At 37.8% G+C, this 21619-nt stretch overlaps 1 protein-coding gene across 12 annotated transcripts in view; it reads right to left on the bottom strand.

Annotated features, from left to right (window-relative positions):
- The window catches only part of LOC112147179 (adhesion G protein-coupled receptor L2), a 168723-nt gene that overhangs the window by 36093 nt on the left and 111011 nt on the right, over positions 1 to 21619 (bottom strand). For 11 of the 12 annotated variants that reach the window (XM_024273374.2, XM_024273368.2, XM_024273369.2 and 8 more), the window contains 6 exons: positions 19377 to 19477; positions 16886 to 17071; positions 11759 to 11797; positions 4323 to 4506; positions 2939 to 3061; positions 84 to 289 (listed from right to left, as the gene is read on the bottom strand). In XM_024273374.2, the coding sequence (XP_024129142.1) occupies positions 84 to 289; positions 2939 to 3061; positions 4323 to 4506; positions 11759 to 11797; positions 16886 to 17071; positions 19377 to 19477 (839 nt within the window). The remainder of the gene's footprint in view (positions 1 to 83; positions 290 to 2938; positions 3062 to 4322; positions 4507 to 11758; positions 11798 to 16885; positions 17072 to 19376; positions 19478 to 21619) is intronic. The other variant, XM_024273365.2, reaches the window with a different exon arrangement.

The raw sequence follows: 21619 nt of genomic DNA, 5'->3' as shown, positions 1-21619 counted from the left end.
ATTCTTTTGTAGAAGGGAGTGAAAGTATTTTTCACAGTCTGGCTCTACAGTGTGGTCTGTGCGAATCTCAGGAGGAGGCTTACATCCAGGTGTTCGAGTGTGAAGATCACGGGGTCGGCCACAAACACACGGCTGGACTCCTTTGTAATGGAGGCTGACAGGATGTGGGAGTTAACGGTGAGGGAGAGGTTGTGTTTGTTCAGATCCCCCATTCCCTTCAGCGTGGCGTTTTCTGTGCTGAGGAACTGACCCAGGTGCTTGTAAAGCACAAATACCAGCTTGGCCACACCTGCAGGCAAAGAGGAGAGACTTATCAGATATGAGGCCGATTCACCATCATTAAACACATTCAATAAATACTAGTTTGTGAATATCCAAAGTAAAAACAGCGTCTTTAGATGGAAATTTTTAGAAGAGAGCACTCAGGCTGCTGGTGTGAAGACTTTTCTTATGGAGTGTGAGGCAGGTATTAAGTTTTAAGTAATATTTATAGTTACTTAATTTTTAAGTAACTCACATTCAACAAGCTGTAATGGGAACCGATAAAAATAAAGGATTTAAAGCAACTGAAGAACAGCAGACTGATTTCAAAAAGGTGTTAATGTTATGTGTGGGTTGGATAGCTTCCACTTTATAAAGCTTTATGTAGATTAAAAAAACAATATAATTCTCTGCTATATGTTTAAGTTCTGTCAACTTTGTGATGGAGATTAATTCTAAACGGTTGCCAATGCAACAAAAAGATGCGGTCTACAGTACTTTGTGTTTCTGTTTATACACTATATCAGCCATGTAAAGCCCACTACTTTAAAGAAGTGATAGAAAATTAACATTTTGAGGGATTAAAATGTTTTTTCAAACCTTTTGATGAAATCCATAAAAAATAGTATATACATAGCATCAATTATGCTAGTTTGGGTAATTTTGGGAAGCAGAAATATTTAAATTAATTTTCAGGAAACAAAATCCCTTGTTGACCCACTGTCTCAAATTTGATACAGACTTTTAGAGTATGGTGTAACTGTATTAGATAAGGTAAATTATCAAAAAATACTGCAGTCTTTCTACCCAAGAGGTAGTCATTTAAAATGCAAATAATAAATATCGATTTGGTAAAATATCGCGATATTTCATTTGGAGATACTTGTATCGATTTAAAATGCTGACACGACGATATTTATTTAATCATTTGAGAGTGTCCTTTAGCGTCTTACTTTTGTTTTCCAGCTAAACTCCTGGCCACTAGTTGGCAGCATTGAGAATCTCCAGCCAGGTAAAACAGAAGATCTCACAAGAACTAGTTTGTACTACATATTCAGTCTCATTGGTTCTGTCAGTCTTATGGATTTTGTTGTTATGAGACATGTACTACTTAGTAGGAGAGTTTTTTTCTAAGTCATAGTCTTAAAAAAAAGGGAAAAACTGTTCTGGTACAGTCTTGGATATATTCTGATATGTATTGTGAAACATGTATCGCAATACATGTATTGCAATACACATATCATGCATTGCGATACCTGCATCGAATACACATATCATGCATTGCAATATGTGTATCACAAAACACATATCATATATCGCAGTACATGTATCGCAATACACGTATCATGTATCGCGATACGTGTATTGCAATACACATATCATGCATTGCGATACCTGCATCGAATACACATATCATGCATTGCAATATGTGTATCACAAAACACATATCATATATCGCAGTACATGTATCGCAATACACATATCATGTATCACAATACACGTATCATGTATCGCATTACTTGTATCGAATACACATATCATGTATCGCAATACACATATCATATATCGCAGTACATATATCGCAATACACGTATCGTGTATCGCGATACGTGTATCGCAATACACATATCATGTAACACAATACACGTATCATGTATCGCGATACGTGTATTGTAATACACATATCATATATCGCAATACATGTATCGCAATACACGTATCATGTATCGCGATACGTGTATCGCAATACACATATCATGTATCACAGTACATACAGCAATATATCCCAGGACTGTAACAGAACAATTTTCCCTTTTTTAAAGACTTTGACTAATAAAAAAAACGTTATTGCGATATATATCACAAGAAATCCCAAGACTGTACCGATACGTGTATCACGATAGACGTATCGTGACACGTGTCAGATTCTTGCCAATACACATCCCTAGTAGATGAATTATTTTTCACCATAAAGTTTTGAAAATTAGTCAAACTTTTACCTCTAAACGTGTTTTTAAGATTTCACGGAGGCAGCCATTTTGAAATGAGCAAGTAAATCCCCTTTACTGCCCCTAGTGGAATGATGATGAACTACCAGGTAGAGCCATTGGCTTTATATGAGGACTGGACCGAGTCTGTCTCCATTTTTTCATGATATGGAAGTCGCGATGTTGGAAGCAGAAATCGTCACTAAGTTGGTCTAAATTATCATTTCCATGGAATCCAGTTTAGCTAATTAGGACTTGAAACGTGCACAGGAGAATCTATCAATCAAATGTCTCAAACGTTGGATGTGAGACCACATACTTTTATCGAGGCCACTTTATAGCTTAAAAAATAAAATTAGCCAATGAAGAAAAGGTGGCAGAACAAGAATAGTTATTCTGACAAATATCTTGACTGATTTATAGCTGTTTATATTTCAATAGAGGTCTATGGGATTTTGTCTTCTTGGAGCCAGCAGACACTTACTGTTTGGAACATAAATGGGGGAGGAGTTACTCAGTCCAGTTTTCATGTACAGTCAATGGGAAGAACACTTGTATCAAATGATATACAAAGGGTTTTGATTATACTAATGATACATGTATCAAATCTGATAGGGTTAAGATATTTAGGATCCAGAAAAGAGTGAGTGGACCACATGATGACAGAATGTTTGTGTATTTTTTCTCACCGTTTTTGCTGTTGACTTTCACCGTGTTGGAGGATAGTTGAAGTGTGGCTCCCCCTTTGCTCGTATGTGGAAACCTGAAGTCCTGCACCTGACCGTCGGTGCTTAACACATACACATCCAGCACTGAGACAGAAAAGGAGGTGAGGGAAAGGTAAAAAGAGAGTTGTGAATATTACATTCAAAGCCCCTACAAAGTGTTTAATAGAGCTATGTGGTTGAGGCCCAGTGGCACGCCTGCAAAGACTCCATGTTCACTGTAACAGTAAAGGAGTCAAATCTTATTGGCAAGATCCCGCAGGGTGTCGTTTACTTTAAAAACCGTGTCACTAAGCTGTTGGCTGGCATTATGAAAGCCTCCGAGGCAAGAGCGGGGAAAAAAATATTGACAAGAGGCTGCGGTGGAGAGTAAGTGAATGAAAGCACATCGGCTGCTGCAGCATAAATGTCAAATATTCAAAGGATCAAACATATAATTGAGCTTTACTTTTACTTTCACTTTCCCCTGTGGGTGCAGATAACTCTGGGCTCGATGAGCAAATCTCTAAAAATCCTTTAAATTCCGGCAGCCCTCTTTTTTCTGCCGGGTGGCGCTCCCTTTGATGTGTGAAATTACTAAAGGGTCATGAGGACACACATATCATCCCATCAGAAAAGGCCGCAGATCTTCTGACGGACACAAACGAAGAGCCGGTCTGCGGCTTTCCCTCTCCATCTGTCTAGCTCTCAGCTCCCTCTTTGTCTCCCTTTCGCCTCATTTTGTCCTTGATCCTCACCGGGAGGATCTCAGGAAACAGCTAATTAGAAAAAAAAAAAAAACAATCTTATTTAGCTTTCTAACTCTGCAGGCAGGTCAGGTAAGCAGGCTGCTTTCCCTCCTTCGCTGGAACGTTTGTTTCAACGATAACACAGCTCGACGAGTTTGTGAACACTGAATTAATACAATAATTAAATAGTCAATGTACAGTATTGAATAGTATTAATCAGTGCGCTTGGTAAAGTGAAGTCATTAATAGCGTGGCTAACTGCTATTTAATGGAAAACTCTTGCAGGGAGCAGAGGGAGAGCTGTTTGAATGGATTCAATTGGTTGCTTTGTTTCCCACCCCCGAGGTCCGGGCAGTTCATCTCGTCGAACACGTTCAATGAGGTGACAGTACAATGAAAGATTAAAAACCAATGAGGGGAGAGTGACCAAACCGTAATTGTGGCAGCAAAGGAGCTCAGAGTGACGGCACTGTATGAAATGAGGGAGATCATGTCTTCAATAAAAACAAAGGCTTTCCGATCAATCCAAACCGTATTTTTGGCGTTTTGCCACATGAGATGTGACGTTCTAGCAGCAGTCATCCGGGATAAACGTGTGTGTCTCTTTGACGTGGACTTACTGATATTCTCTGCAGGCACTTTCACAATCGCAGGCTCAATCAGGTTTTCCGCGAGGACAAACGCGCCCTCCTCCAGGGTATCCAGGAGCATGGTGGCGGCGTGTGTTTGTTCTGTGGAATTCATGTCTTTCCACGATTTCAGCGCTTCCTGCCTCAGTAGGTTGTCAACTGTGTCCACAATTGCCTGTATCCATGGAGACAAGAGAGTTGTCAGCTCGCTTTCGCCTCTCATCATAACCAGGGTTTAATGACAAAGTGCTGAGGACTGGGTAGAGAATGATAAAAAGACCATGAACGGCCGACAGTGACAGCAGCAAGCAGCGTGAAAACAGAAACATCTATCTTATAGTTCTGACTCTTAAAGACCCACTCCTATAAAAAAATATTTTAGGTTTTTAACATGTTTTTGTTGCATTTTTCTGATGATACAAAACATATATAAAGAAAATTAAGCTAAACTAGAAAAGTAGCATTAGCTGCGATAATCTAGTGTGAATGCTTTTAGCTAAAATTAGTTGCTGAAGATGCTGAGGGGATTTGCTGAAAATGCAAAAGCTATTTGCAAAATGTTAAATTTGCTAAAATACTGGAAATTTTGCCAAGAACTATGAAAGAGTGCTTAAGTTGACCTAAATTTCTGAATTTTTTTTTAGTAAAATTGCTTAAAAATGCCTACTACATGCCAAAGTAGCCAAAAAAAGTCAGCTTGTTGCTTGAATACTAGCTAAACTCTAAAATAGCCTAAAATTCCTTAGTAAACTACATTAGTCAAAAAAATGAGCCTATTCCTAAAATAGAAGCTAAACTCCAAAATTGGCCTAAAAAAAAACTCAAATAACGAATTAGCCAAAAACGTTAGCATGTTGATAAAATATTAGCTAAACTCCAAAATTAACATTAAAAAAACCTACGTAGATGTGAAAGTAACCAAAAAAGCTAACAGATGTTTAGATACTAGCTAAACTCCAAAATAGCCTAAAATTTAGCAGTAAATTAAATTAGTTAAAAATGCTAGCCTGTTGCTAAAATAGAAGTTAAACTCTAAATTGGCCTATAAAAACCTCAGTAGATAACAAATTAGCGAAAAACGTTAGCATGTTGCTAAAATATTAGCTAAACTCCAGAAAATAGCCTAAAACTCCTTAATAAACTACATTAGTCAAAAAAATTAGCCTAATGCTAAGGTAAAAGCTAAACTCCAAATTGGCCTATAAAAACCTCAAATAACGAATTAGCCAAAAACGTTAGCATGTTAATAAAATATAAGCTAAACTCCAAAATTAACATTAAAAAAACCTACGTAGATGTGAAAGTAGCCAAAAAAGCTATCAGATGTTTAGATACTAGCTAAACTCCAAAATAGCCTAAAATTTAGCAGTAAAGTAAATTAGTTAAAAATGCTAGCCTGTTGCTAAAATAAAAGTTAAACTCTAAATTAGCCTACAAAAACCTCAGAAGATAACAAATTAGCCAAAAATATTAGCATGTTGCTAAAATATTAGCTAAACTCAAAATTAGCATTAAAAAACTTAGAAGATGCTAAATTAACCGAAAAACCCAATAGATTGCTTAAATGTTAGCTAAACTCCAAATTAGTATTAAAAAAACCTTAGTAGATGTCAAATTAGCCTAAAAAGCTAACAGATTGTTTAGATACTAGCTAAACTTCAAAATAGCCTTTAAATTCCTTAGTAAACTACATTAGTCAAAAAAATTTGCATATTCCTAAAATAGAAGCTAAACTCCAAAATTGGCCCATAAAAACCTCAGTAGATAACAAATTAGCCACAAACATTAGCATGTTGATAAAATATTAGCTAAACTCCAAAGTTAGCATTAAAAAAACTTTAGTAGATGTCAAATTAGCCAAAAAAGCTAACAGATTGTTTAGATACTAGCTAAACTCCAAAATAGCCTAAAATTTAGCAGTAAATTAAATTAGTTAAAAATGCTAGCCTATTGCTAAAATAAAAGTTAAAGTCTTAATAAGCCTACAAAAACATCAGAAGATAACAAATTAGCCAAAAATATTAGCATGTTGCTAAAATTTTAGCTAAACTCAAAATTAGCATTAAAAAACTTAGTAGATGCTAAATTAACCGAAAAAGCCAATAGATTGCTTAAATGTTAGCTAAACTCCAAATTAGTATTAAAAAACCTACGTAGATGTCAAATTAGCCAAAAATGCTAACAGATTGCTTAGATACTAGCTAAAGTCCCAAATAGTCTGAAATTCCTCAGTAAACTAAGCTAGTCAAAAATGCTAGTCAGTCGCTAAAATAGAAGTTAAACTCTAAATGAACCTATAAAAACCTCAGTAGATAACAAATTAGCCAAAAAAAACGTTACTAAAATATTAGCTAAACTCTAACTTAGCCTAAAAAAACCCGAGCTGTGAATTAATTGTTCAAATCATTAATCAGGAGGAGTCCAAATTTTTTTGAAAAAGAGCTAAAGAGACCGGAGTGGGTTTTTAACGAAACTAAGGATGCTAAAATATTTTCAAGCTTCTTTTTTAATTAAAAAAATGTATTTTTTTATTGAGTTTTTTACGTGTTTTATGCAAAACAAACAGGACAATAGACACATAAAACAACATTTACCGTTTCCTCCCTTGAATTGTTGCTTTGAAAAACAAGTCTTTGAATCGTTACACAATCATCTTCAAGAACAATACACTCGTTTCAGCAATAGAATGCACTGATTTGGTTTTCCTGAAGGAAAGGGGGCATTATAATGAAATCCTTGTCCATAATTGTGCACTAACTCAAAACAGGGGTGCGGGGTTGAGGAGTTTTGTTTACAATGGCAAGCCTTTAATTTCCTGCTTTCTGATAAGCCATAAGTAAGCAAAACATTCCAGCAAACCCACATTTGTATTATATTTTGATAAAACCACCAAACCTCCTCTTGACCCGAGCGGGGGGAGTTCACGACACTCATGTGGCAAAATAAAAAAAAAGATTCATGATTTTCATGAATCCGAAAGGCCTTTGGTCTTTCTGTTTGTCTCAGAGTGACAATTTAACTGAGGATCCCATTAACCACAGGAAGACCCACCACAATAATTGTAATTAACCAAAACAAGCTCCAGTTCACTAAACCAATTAGTCACAGCTGTGATTACTTAAACTACTAATTGACCAGAGATAGGATTATACCTATGTCTGCACGGAAAACAATGTCAACCGCAATCTGCACCGATACATGATTAACCACTGCAGTAACCATAGCAACAATGGATGGATCTAGATGGAGGTAAGGAAGGAAGTCTGCCTTCCTTTGGAGATCAAGAAATCCAGAGGCAGCAGAAAAACAACAACATATGTCTTTAATTTTTGTTTACGAAGAAAGAACTTCAGAAAGTGTCCTCCTTAATCCACGTCTAGGTTAAGGTCAGTTTACAAACCGCAGGAAGTCTGTGTGGGCTGGCTTTAACTGGAGGAACACATGGTGAGAGCTCACTGATTAGGTCAACATAGAGGCTGCCCAGACCAATAATGATCCTCCAGACTATTGTGAACAGTAGTTAGGTTGACTCTGAAGAAGAACTTACAAAAATCAAAACCTGATTTGAACATTGTAGGTTCTGTTTCACCAGTTTGTGAAAGTCTGGACTAAAGCGGGTTGACTGCATTGAATTAGAGTTTTTCACACCATTACAGTACTTGGTCGCCACCATTACTGCCACTAAAGTCTGCAAACACTTTGTAAGTCTTGTACCCAGCCCACCCACTGGATTCCTCCCTCTGAGTGTTGAGAAACTGTTTTCAGAGAGAAAGAAACTGGATGAGTGTCTGTTGAGGATTGACTTGTAGGGCAGAGAAAACACAGATTCAAGTTTCACCTACTAAGAGTAGAAAGTTCAAAACAAAGAAACTTTAAAGTCTATTTTTTCAGACGGACATTAAAGACAATCGTTGAGTCACAGTCTCTCGTTTTAAGTTAAACCAAATTGTAATGCACACACTTTATGCCTCAGTCACTTACACCCTTATGGGATACGCTGGTCATAGACCGCTCGTGAGTCTATAAATATGCAAACACATCTTTATCTATGGGCATGCTGCGGGCAACAGCTAAAAGCGAACACTCTTACAACACATAAGGGTGAAGTAGGCGAGTGTCCGAAATGAGGAAATTAGAGTGTAGTTTGTGTGGAACTTAAGTATCGCACCTCGTTCATGTGCACATCCAGTAAGGGGTCAGTACTAGCACCTTAGTACTGACTAAAGTGTGGCACCGTACGACAGCATCAATCACAAGTGTGCACAACTTTACAAATGCTTCACACGCACAATGGTACAGTCCATTTTCATGATGTCCTCTGAGTTGGTTGAATGAGTCCTAAACCTCGTTTCCACTGAGCGGTCCAGACCAGACTGGACTGAACTTTTGACTGGACTGGACTTTTCCATTGCAAAAGGGGGACCTACTGGTACCATTTCCCCCGTCGGTTGTGGGTCCATAGAAAAATGGAATGGACCCGTGAGGGCGGAGCTTCTGTTCGTACACAATGAAACCCATTGATTGGTAAGAAAGTTTTACGACAACAGCAAGCGTCCGACCAGCGCCTTTTTCTCACTCAAGATCCAAACCGAAGGTTTTGTCCTCTTTTTGGCTGGATCTTTACAGAAATAGTTGCGTCTGAAATACAGTTAGGTACTATACTACATTGAGTTACATACCTGCCGGTTTCTCAATCGAAGAATAAACATCCTACATCTCTGCCTTTTATAGAGAATCTTTCCCAACACTTTTAGAGGTGAAAAGGGACTGATAAAAATGGAGTTTGACCAGGAAAATTATTGGTTTTCTGCAGATGCACTCACCAGCATGAACCAGGAAGTGGTCAAGAGTAAAATGATAATTGCTGGTTAGTAAATACAAGACATAAGAGTTCATTAGGAGACTGATAACTTGGATTAGAAAGAAGACGATTTTAAATCTAGATGCCATGACTCAACAAAACGCATTGTGTGGCGATCAACAAAGTCATTGTCATATACGGGCATCGTCACATGTAGACCGTCTATGTAAGGCTACGGTCACGTATCCCTAAATGTTAACTTTTCAGCAAATTCGCTGGAAAAAGTTTAAATTTTAGGGCGATTGCACGATTTTTTTCTGAAAAAAGAAGAGTCCACCTGGGCACATTTTGGATGATTCCATCTGTAAATGTCTCTGGACAGCATCCATCCAGATCAACTGTCACTGGTCCCCAGGTAGCCCCGGCGGTGTATAAAAAGCGGGCCGTCCTGAACGCCTGACGACCACCTGACTGCTGCCATCTACATTCATGAACAAGACAACTATTTTCAAAAAAATTTAACATGAAATCTTGAAGATTCTGTCGATTCCTCCCTATCGTGGGGTGGCTGTTGTATTTGTGACCATAGCATGAGCAGTTCTATAGTGTCAACAGCTGCAGTTTGTGAGCACCTCTATCACTTATTTTCCTTTGAAGACTTTTACATTTCAGCAGACTTTTAGATAAATGTGGGTTTTTACGACGGCGGGATTTAGCAGTTTTGTCTTTATTGTGTTGTAGTTTTGACATGCATTGTGATCCTTTCTGGGAAACGTGTTATAAAATGAACTTTTCTGTGAAATTTTACTCGGGCTGAGTATCGGTTATAATTTCCAGAAACGACTCGATTCGATGCCTGAATCGATTCGATTACGATTTTTTCAGATTCTTTTGATTTCTCAATTCAATTTCGAGTTTACAAATGTATACTTATTTGTTTAGAAATACATTAAAATCTATTATTTAATTTGAATATATGTATATTCATCTGATACAGTTCACACATTGTAAAATGTATTAGTAAAATAATAAGATTGTTAATATCATATAGTGTTACATGGATTCTCTAAAGGAGAAGTTCTAACAAAAATGTTCAGATCATTAACATTGTAAACATTGTTCTGCTTCTTCTGGAGGACGTTTCTGTTTGGCCACTAGGTGGCGACTGAGCTATAGCATTACACTTTATTCAAGAAGAAGAAGAAAGTATGAGGGAAAAAATTAAGTTTTAGACCACAAATAGTTACTTTATAAATAGTTTGAAAAAAATAATGCCTGTAAGTAAGTAAAGATGTCCATTTAGTCAGCAACGTATTTTTTTGGTCAACCAAGCGTTAGCATTAGCCGTCCTATGGGGAATTCTATTGAACGTTAGCATTAAGCTAGCTTTGTGCGCTAAATCGATTTATGTCTTTTGTGAATCGATTATTGATCTATTAAGCTTAAATCGATTCAAATCAATTAATTGACTTTTTCCTAAATTTAACGAATATCAAGTCACCAAATACACAAAATCCCACAGATTTAAAGATACAAATCAAAAGAATGTGACTCTTTTCATAGACATTCCTGCTTTGTTACTATGATTAAATGCAAAACACTTGTTTTTTTTATATTAAAGCATAAGTTTTTGTCTCCAAAACATATTTTAGAGGAATTTCACTGGCATGTGTCATTGGTAAAAATCTTTACAAAGGCTGTTTTTTTTTTTTTTTTTCTGCCAAATTTCAAAGCCTGACAACAGAAGCCCCACTGGAAGTGTTGAGTTCTGTCATTGTTTTAACTTTATAAATGTGTCTTTGTGAACTAATGTTCAACTTTTGAAGACACTTCAGAAAAAGCAAGAATGCAGCTTGTATAAAATACCAGAAATACATTCTATATCAGCTCATTCAGCAGATATGAGCTAAAAGAACAATAACACAAAACTCTTGTTTGAGATACAAGATGACCTTGAAAGATAGAAATGCATATGCTCAGGTAAATAAAAACATCTTTGGCTGCGTCCCATGAGTCCTTGAGTCAAAAGAAAACTTTTTTTTTTTTATTGCTATTATTCTACCTTTTCCCTTGTGCTAATATTACGTCTTTCAACCGAGCCTTCCCAAGACGGTAAACAGTTCCAACTTGATCGAGGTGAAGTAAAAACCCAACTGTAATGCCAGCAAAACAACTGCAATTAATCCCTCAGAAGAAAGGCGTTTTTTTCAGTGGGACAGGATGTATTCTTTTATTTATCACTGTGGGGACGGGGGTGGAGGCTGGAGATTGTACCATCTCAGCAAGTGACAATCGAGCCACTGCCACTTTGATCACACTCCTGGCTGACAGGGAAGTGCAATTATGACCGTGGGAAGTCAATTATTCACACAACGTGTAAAAAGCCAACAAGAGCGACGGAGTGAGGAAAAGTGTTGAGGAGGAGAAAAAAAAAGTAAAACTATACTGACGTAGGAGAGGACCTGAGATGGACAGAATGAAAGGAGAGAAGGCCGCAGAGACAAACGACAAAAGCAGCATTATACGAGCAGGTAAGCTGGCACATACACAGCCAAAGACACAGACAGAGAGTGCTGCATGCTGGGAGCCAGACATCAGGGAGTGGAGGGGGGGGGGGTGGTTATACCTTCATGTACGCTCGGCATGTCTTCTCTCGTTTTTGAAGCTTTTCCACACAAAAGAGAATCAAACATAAGAGACAGATTATAGGAAAGGTTGGAAGAGAACAGGAAACATTAAATAATGCAGCTTAGCATCAGTTACAGAGCTAATGAAAAAACGGGAGGAAAGAGGCAGGTCTGTGAACTAGAGCCTTAAAGAAAGGCAACCGCTCCAAAAGCTTCCAGAGGGAAAGTTAATTATGTTAGAATCCTAACTACCCAGCCAGCAAAGCCAAGTGGGCCCCATATGGTTTAGAAGTGGGCAGAAAATGTGGACCCCGATTGGGTTTGTCCACCGTTTCCGTGGTGACCCCACCTGTGTTTGCCCACATTAGCTTAAGTGAAAACTCAGAGGGTTAGCTCGCTAGGCTATCCAGCCGCCTGATGGACAGAGGAGCTCACTAGCTCGATAACAGCAGAGCTCGCTAGCTTGCTAAAGCAGAGCTCACTATCTCAATACAGAGGAGCTTGCTAGCTTGCTACAGCAAAGCTCGCTAGCTCGATACAAAGGAGTTCACTAGCTTGCTAGAGCGGAGCTCAGTAGTTCAATACAGAGGAGTTTGCTAGCGTGCTGCAACAGAACTCGCTAGCTCAATAAAGCAGTGCTCGCTAGCTTGCTACAGAAGAGCTCACTAGCATGCTACAGCAGAGTTTGCTAGCTCAATAAAGCAGAGCTTGCTAGCATGCTACAGAGGAGCTCACTAGCATGCTACAGCAGAGTTAGCTAGCTCAATACAGCAGAGCCCGCTAGCATGCTGCAGAGGAGCTCACTAGCATGTTACAGCAGAGTTAGCTAGCTCAATAGAGCAGAGCTCACTAGCATGCTACAGAGGAGCTCACTAGCATGCTACAGCAGAGTTAGCTAGCTCAATAAAGCAGAGCTTGCTAGCATGCTACAGCAGAGTTAGCTAGCTCAATACAGCAGAGCCCGCTAGCATGCTGCAGAGGAGCTCACTAGCATGCTACAGCAGAGTTAGCTAGCTCAATAGAGCAGAGCTCTCAGCATGCTACAGAGGAGCTTGCTATTATGCTACAGCAGAACTTGCTAGCTCACTACAGCGGAGCTTGCTAGCTTGCAACAGAAGAACTCACTAGCACACTACGCTGTCCACCAGGTGGCTGGCTAGCGTAACAAGCTAACATACTGAGTAATACTGGGCAAACACAGGTGGGACTACCACAGAAACTGCAGACTAACTCATTCGGGGAGCACATTTTCTGCCCACAGTTGGGGCACACTTGGGTTTGCTGGCTCGGTGTGAGAAGCACAAATGAGAAGGGTGGAAAAGGAAATTCACAGACGATGAGAAGGAAGAAAATAATGCTGAGAGTGGTTACTGATGTTATCGATAGTTGCTGCTTCAAAATACACAGAGAAGATCTATCTAAAATGAAGTCATTCATGCCTCATTTTATGGAGAAATTATCATGTTTTTTATTGTTTTATGTTGGCAAAAACAAAGATTTTATCATATTGGCTGCAAAAAAAAAAGATGTTTTTGCATCAAAAAGAAAATGTTTCTTTAGTGGAGTGCTGCAGGGTAGCGCTTGATTTATGAAGGACCTAAGTGACCACATCACATCATGGCTGCTTTTATCTTGGAAACAAATCATGTTTGCAAAGAAACTCTTTTTAATTAGTTTTTTCAGTTCGTTTTCTTCTGATGTCTTCTTCCTTATTTATTTTACGAGTCAAGTCCATCAACTGGCAGTCTACTAGAACTTCCTCGGCTTGTCGAAAGCCCTAATTGGGTTCACATGCTGGAGATATTACGTTACAGGTTAGTTTGAGGAGGAAGCTTCTAAAATCAGAGGGGCAGCGTCCTCCATCAGGTGGTTAGACAAAGTTTAGAAGCATTCTAATCACAAATATGCGAAATACTGTCTTTTATTTTGCAAGATAACTCCTAATAACTAAAAAAGTTGCACTACCTGTGATAATGCTAGTGTGAATGCTTTATGCTGAAAGTAGTCGCTGAAGCTTTTTGCTGAAATTGGTGACAATTTATGTTTATTGAGGAAGGGATTTGCTGAAAATGCGATAGCTGCTTACAAAATGTTAAATTTTCTAAAAGACTGGAAATTTCGTTAAAGAACTATGGAATAGCACTGAAGTTGACCTAAATTTCGGAAAAATTTGTTGTAAAATTGCTTTAAAATCCCTAATACATGCCAATTTTGCCAAATTATTTAGGTTGCTGCTGAAATATGAACTGAACTCCAAATTAGACCAAAAAATCTTAATAGATGGCAAAATTAGCCGAAAACTAGCTTGTTGTTTAAATACTAGCTAATCCAAAATAGCCTAAAATTCCTCACTTAACTAAATTAGTCAAAATCCTTAGTCTGTTGCTAAAATAAAAGCTAAACTCTGAATTAGCTAATAAAAAACTCAGTGGACAACAAAGTAGCCAAAAACGTTAGCATGTTGCAAAAATATTAGCCAAACTAAAAATGAGCAAAAACAAACCTCAGTAGATAAGAAATTAGCCAAAAACGTTAGCATGTTGCTAAAATATTAACTAAACTCTAAATAAGCAAAAAAACCTCAGTAAATTAAAAATTAGCCAAAAAACTAGCATAACCCTTGAATACTAACTAATTCGGAAATTCCTCAGTAGACTAAAGTGGTCAAAAATGTTAGCATGATGCTAAAATAGAAGCTAAACTCTAAATTAGCTAACAAAAAACTGAGTAGACAACAAAGTAGCCAAAAACGTTAGTATGTTGCTAAAATATTACGCAAACTCCAAATTAGCAAAAAACAAACTTCAGTAGATAACAAATTAGATAAAAACGTTAGCATGTTGCTAAAATATTAGCCAAAGTAAAAATTTGCAAAAACAAACCTCAGTAGATAAGAAATTAGCCAAAAACGTTAGCATGTTGCTAAAATATTAGTTAAACTCTAAATAAGCAAAAAAACCTCAGTAGATTAAAAATTAGCCAAAAAACTTTCATAACCCTTGAATACTAACTAACTCTAAAATTCCTCAGTAGACTTAAGTAGTCAAAAACGTTAGCATGATGCTAAAATAGAAGCTAAACTCTAAATTAGCCTAAAAACGTTAGCCTGATGCTAAAATTGAAGCTAAACTTTTCTTTTTTTTTTTTTTTTTTTAGAAAATTAGAATAAAAGCTTAAAAGACAAAATATTGTTGCTAATCTACTTAAAATTTTGAAATTTTAAGCCTCATTCATTTCCTTTGGGGAATATTTTGCTGAATATTTCAAAAACTATAAAGTTTATGAATGCCAAAATAAAAGCAGTAACGTCCTGAACGAGTTGAACGTTCTGATAACAAGATTTCTGAAATCGCTGAAAGTGTTATTGAGTTTTACATCCAGAAAAATGTACGTCTGTAAAGCATTCACACAGTAAATGAGGTTTTTCCACTTTACACTTCAAAGTTGGTTTCTGTTTTGCAAAATTTTGTCATATTTTTTTGCGACTTGATCTTTGTTTTTCGGGCTTTCAGATTGTGTCAAAACAGTTTTAGCCACAAATCTAGATTTTCAAACGACGCACAGACAGAACAAAGTCAGGAGAAACCGACCAAACGGGATAATTGAATAATTTCATTTCAAAGTCAAAGCAGTCTACTTCAGGGGTAACTTAATATCCAGATGAAAGTGGCTGTTCACGCCGCCTTGTTTTGCCTCATGTGTGAGGTACTTTTGTTGCAGCTGTAACAACATGAAACAGAGATGTCTCTCAGTACAAAAAAAAAGTTCATCTGTCGTCAGGAGTTTGACAGCAACTTGCAGAGGAAAAGTCTCGTTTGTCCTAATGTAATAATTATGCATCTTTGTTAAAAAACTGGCAAAGAAACGCACCATTTTAGCTCTTGTTTACAGAGCAACCGCTGTCTCCGGGGCCTGAACGGTTATGCAATTTTTCAAACTGTCAGTCAAGCCTCTGTGGGACTGTGTGACGGAGCGGCTCCGTCCCTCCGTCTGAGTGAGCGCAGTGAGCACACGCACATACACACACACCTACACGCTGGCGCGCGCATCCATGTCATAAACCAACTCTGCTGTTATCCCACCACATTATCTTGTAAAGTATCTTTCATTTCTTACAGTTTAGACCTTGGGTGCACACTTGGTCATCGCTAGGTTTCCGCATACACACACATACAAACATTTACTCACCGCGGCTCTGCAGCACGGCGTCTTAGCCACGCCCCCTTTTTCCCCACCTTCACTGACAGCCAAACCGAAGGATTTGTTTTTCCTGTTTATATAATTTTGATGTCAGTTTTGAGACAGCTGTTTCTAATTTAAATTGTTTGGTTGTTGTTTCTTTATTTTTGCATGTTATAGTTTAAATGGATTAATTGTATTTCAATACTGTTAATTAGAATCTGAAGTTAATAGAAGAACTTATTGAAATGGATTGTTTAAATGTAGTATTTTGTGGAAGATAATATTCTGAGTAAAATGCTTAATTAGGTGGGAGTGGCCAGAAGGAGTATAAATGGAGGTACTTCTCTCTCACAATGGCAGTGAGTAACTGAAAGAAAAACAGGCAGAAGAAGTGCCAGTCTGAGTTTTTGAACATAAAGTGACCAGAGAAAACTTATTGGATTTATTTTGTGTCTGTCATTTTGCCCTCAACCCTGCTTTATTTTTGTAAAACCCAAAGACTTTATTAAAGAAAAAACTCCATGGAATCTCTCCTGGCTTGCCTCCTGTTTGGCTGATTTTTCCTGGACTCTTAAGAGAACCCCGCGACAGACTGCCAGCAGCTGACTGAAGTAGGTATATGTTGGACCCACTCTTTTCTCCCTGGGTGCCTGCAGAAGCTCCAGGAGACAGCAGTTCTGCTCTTGTCAGCAATGAAGAGTTATTCTGTGTTCTTGAGGGGGATTGTGGCCATTAGCTTCACTAAGGTGGAACTGCCAGGTGAACCTTTTTTTTTATAACCAAAAGCCCATAATTACCCCGGAGCTGTAGGGGAATGGGGGTCCCCTCAGGGTTAAATCTGCCCCTTAGCCCCTCACCTGAAGTTGTAAGTGACGTATGAAAGAACAGACCTGCAAAAGAGACATTCGTGACGCCGACTCCAGAAGAAAAGGGTTTTACAGCACCTTGTTGAAGCTGCGGCCGGCGGAGTCCTTCTCGTTGGGTCTCAGCTCCTGCAGCTGAGCGTCCAGGATGTCCACCAGCTGCTCCATCAGGCGCACCGAGGAGCTGACGTCGCCCGCGAACACCGGACCCTGCGTGTGCCGAGCTAGCTCGTTGGCTAAATTAGCCGCATTTTCGCCACTCCGGATCTAAAAACAGCATCAAAAAGAAAAGTAGGTGTCGGGTTGAAATCACGCTTACGTAACATCAACCTTGAATAATTCATCGCCTGTACATCCATTGGAGCCTGAGCTGTTCCATAGAAAGCTTTAGTAACAAGTAAAAATACACAACATACAGTATAATATTTACCGTCTGAATCCTTCATTTACTAGTATAACCCCCTTTTCACAGAAAAGCCTCGTGCAACCTTCACATTTCACATGCATTTATCTTTTCTGTGCAATTCTGCGCCATCAGTTTAAATGACATTCATAGAGAAAAACAATCTGTTCACCTTTAAAAGCTTTAAGCTGTAATTAGAAGTCTTAAAAAGAGACTTAACTGCACTATACTGTCCAATTAATAATGTCAATAAGTCAAATAACCAAAATATATATGGCTGCACTTATAATAAAACTATTCAACTATTTGATACTTGTAAAGATTTAAAACTTGTTTTCTTTTTAGGACATTTAGCAGTAAAAGAGCCACTTTGGCTCGTTTTCTAATAATTAAAACCTATAAGATTAGATATTTTTTCCTATTTTTAGGCTCATTCGCAGTCATTCTGACAGCTCACCCTGCTGCAAACACATTACAAAAGAGCTTTAAAATATATATCATTATTATACATATTCTGTTTTGTATGACCTTTAGGGGAGAATACGCTCAAATGGAGTCATCCTTTGATGTTTAATTCTGTTGCCTCTAGTGTGAAAAAATAACTTCTAAACCACAGCAAAGCTTTTCATTTACACGTATTTCATTTCCCCTGCATGAAAATAAAAAAATAAAGTGCCAGTACGTGCACCCTGGTAATGTTCTTTTTAGTCAAAGGTAACAATCACTCCCTCCGAATGCAATCCGTTTTGTTTTTCCTCTCTGCTGCACCATCGTGTATTCGGGCTTATCTGCACATCTATGGTTCTACCTGCACAACATCAAAGCAGAGACACCAGAAGCCCTGCCGGTGTTATCCTCAGAAGCATCATGCAACTCTTGGCTTTCACTCTTGAGGCTCATCGTATCCGCTGCTGCTTAGCTTCAATAAAAGTACACAAGCAGGAGCGTTCTTAGCATGTTCTAGAGCGAACGTGTCAAAGTCAAGGCCCGGGGGCCGGATCCGGCCCTCCAGATTATTTAATTTTATTGATATTAATGGCCTTGTGCTTATTTCTAACTTGCATAATTTTGACAAAAATATATTTTTATGGAGAGTAAAATACTGAAAGTTATTTATTTTTTAAGTTGATTTATTCAGGAATAATACTCCTGCTTCTTCTTTATTCATAATTATGGTAAAAAGTAACAGTTTAAAGTTTTAAACACTGGCACTCTGCTAGCTTTTTTGACTATTTTGGCATTTACCAAATTTTTTTAGGCTATTTTGGAGTTTAGCTAATATTTCAGCTACACGCTAGCTATTTTGGATAATTGAGGCTTTTTTCATTTTTTTCGTACATATTCATTCATTTATCTTCCTGACTGCTTCGTCCCTTTCGGGGTCGTGGGGGTACATATTGGAGTTAGGCTAATATTTCAGATGCATACTAGCTGATTTGGCTAATTTAGACTTTTTTAAATTTTAAGGCTGTTTTGGAAGTCTAGCTTATATTTCAGCTAAATGCTAGCTGTTTTGGCTAATTTAGGCTTTTTCTGTTTTTTAGGCTGTTTTGGAGTTTAGCCAATATTTCAGCTGAATGTTAGCTGTTTTGGATTTAGCAAACATTTTTTTGTTTTAGTTCATCTTTTCTTACTTTCCTTTTTTTTAGTTCTAATTTAGGCTTTTTTCTGTTTTCTAGGCTATTTTGAAGTTTAACTATTTTTTAGCAACATGCTAACTGTTGTGGCTAACCTAAGTTTTTTTATTTTTAATTTTTAGGCAGTTTTAGCATTTAGCTAATATTTTAGCAGGTTATCAGTTTTAGCGTTTTAAATATCAGCTTCAGCATTTTTTGCCATCAATTTCAGCGTATTCAGCTATTAGCAGTAGCATCTTCAGCAGCCAAATTCAGCTTACAGCATTCACACTAGTATTATTGTAGGTAAAGCTATATATCTAGTATCTAGTTCATAACTATGTTAAAAAGTTATGGCTTTAGAGTTTTAAAAATTCAGTTATAGAATATTTAATAAATGTTTATCCTGTTCGGCTCGTGACCTCTGGTGTGTTTTGGATTTGACACCCATGGTCCTCACCCTACAGTGCAAAGTAAGTGATATAAGTACAGTGCTGCGTGATTTTTTAAACATGTACATTTTATTTGCAATGGACAAATTCTCATGTTTTACCTTCTGTGCCACCTGAGTCACCCAGTGGGAGGTGCAGTTGCTGAGGTCTGGTCCTTTGGAGCACCAGGTCCCCACCACAGTGCAGAGGAAAGTGGCGATGCCTGCAGCAGAGCAGAAAAACACAGCGGTTGGAGGGAAGCCAAAGCTTTGCTCGGATCCAGTGTCTCCTGCTGATCTCTCATTTAAACAAAATCTTCTGAGCAGGAAACTAACAGTGCAGCAGGACCACTTTCAATTGATCCTAAAGCCTGGAAGAGCTGTTTATCATGTACGCGTTTGAGACGAGGGGGGTGCCAGTTTCCTGTACGGCTCAGATGTAACAGATGAAAAATTTAAAACAAAAAGTGCTATCGCTCATGAGCTACATCCAACACCCTTAAAGCTAAGGACTCTGCAACACACTTCAGACAATAGCAGCAACACAGAAAATCACTTTTTCACTTTCTTGTTTCCATTCTCCAGCAGCTTGGTGTTATGTGAATGTGCGATCACTCCAACCTCATCACTATCAGATGAACTCATTAAAGTACATCCCCACCACTAACTTCCCTTGTTTACAGAAACCTTTCAAGTATTGAAATAACTGCAAAACTGGCATTATGAACGCTATTAATTCACATTTTTCACTCAGGAAGCGGCTGTAACCGTTTCATATCGCTGCTTAAAACCGCTACTGATTTTCTAAAAGGTTCCAGAAACCCAAATATGTAGATTAGGATGTAAATAACATCATTCAAATAAAGATCTTTGTTTTTTGATTGCACATATTATGCTAAAAAAAATAATTGCCGGACTTGATTTGGCAAACTTGATTGTTAATGCAAACACTGAGGGCTAATCAAGGTGATTTAAAACTGCAGTAATTAAGTCACAACAATGCATACATTATCAGTGGAATGTAAAGTGTACTTTTATTTTGAGAGGTATATACACTTATCTAAAATAGTGTTTATTTTAGCATCAGGACAACCTGCTGTGTAGCTTAATTATAATAGGACTTAATTGGAACAGAGTTAATTTTTCATTGTTTGAGCTTTTGGCCCATAGAGAGACTTTACAGTTGTGTGCCTGTGACTCTACACTTACAAAAACTTACAAAAAGTTAGTTAATATATGTAGTTGAAAATGTTTTTTTGGTTTTGATTAAATGAGACTGACAAACTCCAGAGATGATGAGCGAGGTAAACAAAAATGTGGCCAAAACTAGTCTAAATTTCTTTTTGCATTTTTAAAACTGAGTAAATAATATGATCCAAGAACAAAAGAGGGCATTTTTAGGTTAATCACGGAGTGATTTTCGGAGAGGGACCTGGTTGCAGGTAAGATGGCGCCTAAACACAACATTAAACTCATCATTAGCTGGAAGTGGAAATGTTGTAATAGTAGCCAGGGTGAGGAGCAGATCTCGACTTTGCTTGAATTTCCACTAATAGTTGCAATCGTAACATCACGAAATCCTGGAGGGACTGACTTATGTGAAACTTTTAAATCCAAAGGACCTGGGGGAATTTCCCAGGAAAGGGGGGCACTGCCGGTCCGCGACGCACACACACACAGGCGTACACACACTCACAGCGAGCCTGCATGAAGAAATGTCATCTATTCTGCATTATTCTAACTTTAGGCACAAGACGATGTTTTTCATTTTCTGCAACAATAAACATGTTGACTAGTTTGAATCGTTTTTTTTTTTTTTTTTTTTTTACCCTTTCATGAATAATCGTTACATCCTTATCCCTAAATGTGGTTCCGGTCTTTTTCTAGGGAAGAGTGACTTCTAGCTAGTGATGCTCTGGCACCATCTTGGAACCATGTTGTTATCTACGGCCAGATCCACTTGGTGACGTTATATTTGCTGTTTATAAAAAAAGAGCAAAGTGTCAGAATTGATTTTAAAATCCAAGGCAGAAGATAGTCCCGTATATGATAGCTTTTTAGAGGTTACTGAGTAGAGAGGGAATTCGGAAATAGCCTATTTGATTTTGGCTTCTTAGAACCAGCGGGTACTTCCTGTTTGGAATCCCAGGGGGAGGAGTCACTCAGTCTAGTTTTCATATGGAGTCAACAGCCTTGACAAAAAATGATAATCTTATCTCTAATATATACGTTTCTTAAAACAGAAACATTTTCTGGACAAAACCCACACATACATATAATATATATATATATATATGTGTGTGTGTGTAATTATAAAAATGCCCCTCTCACCCTCCGCGATATATATATATATATATATATATATA

Source organism: Oryzias melastigma, linkage group LG17 (genome assembly GCF_002922805.2).
Source record: "Oryzias melastigma strain HK-1 linkage group LG17, ASM292280v2, whole genome shotgun sequence".
Taxonomy (NCBI): Eukaryota; Metazoa; Chordata; class Actinopteri; order Beloniformes; family Adrianichthyidae; genus Oryzias; species Oryzias melastigma.
Note: the sequence above shows the minus strand (reverse complement) of the source record. Positions and strands in the feature narration are given on the sequence as shown.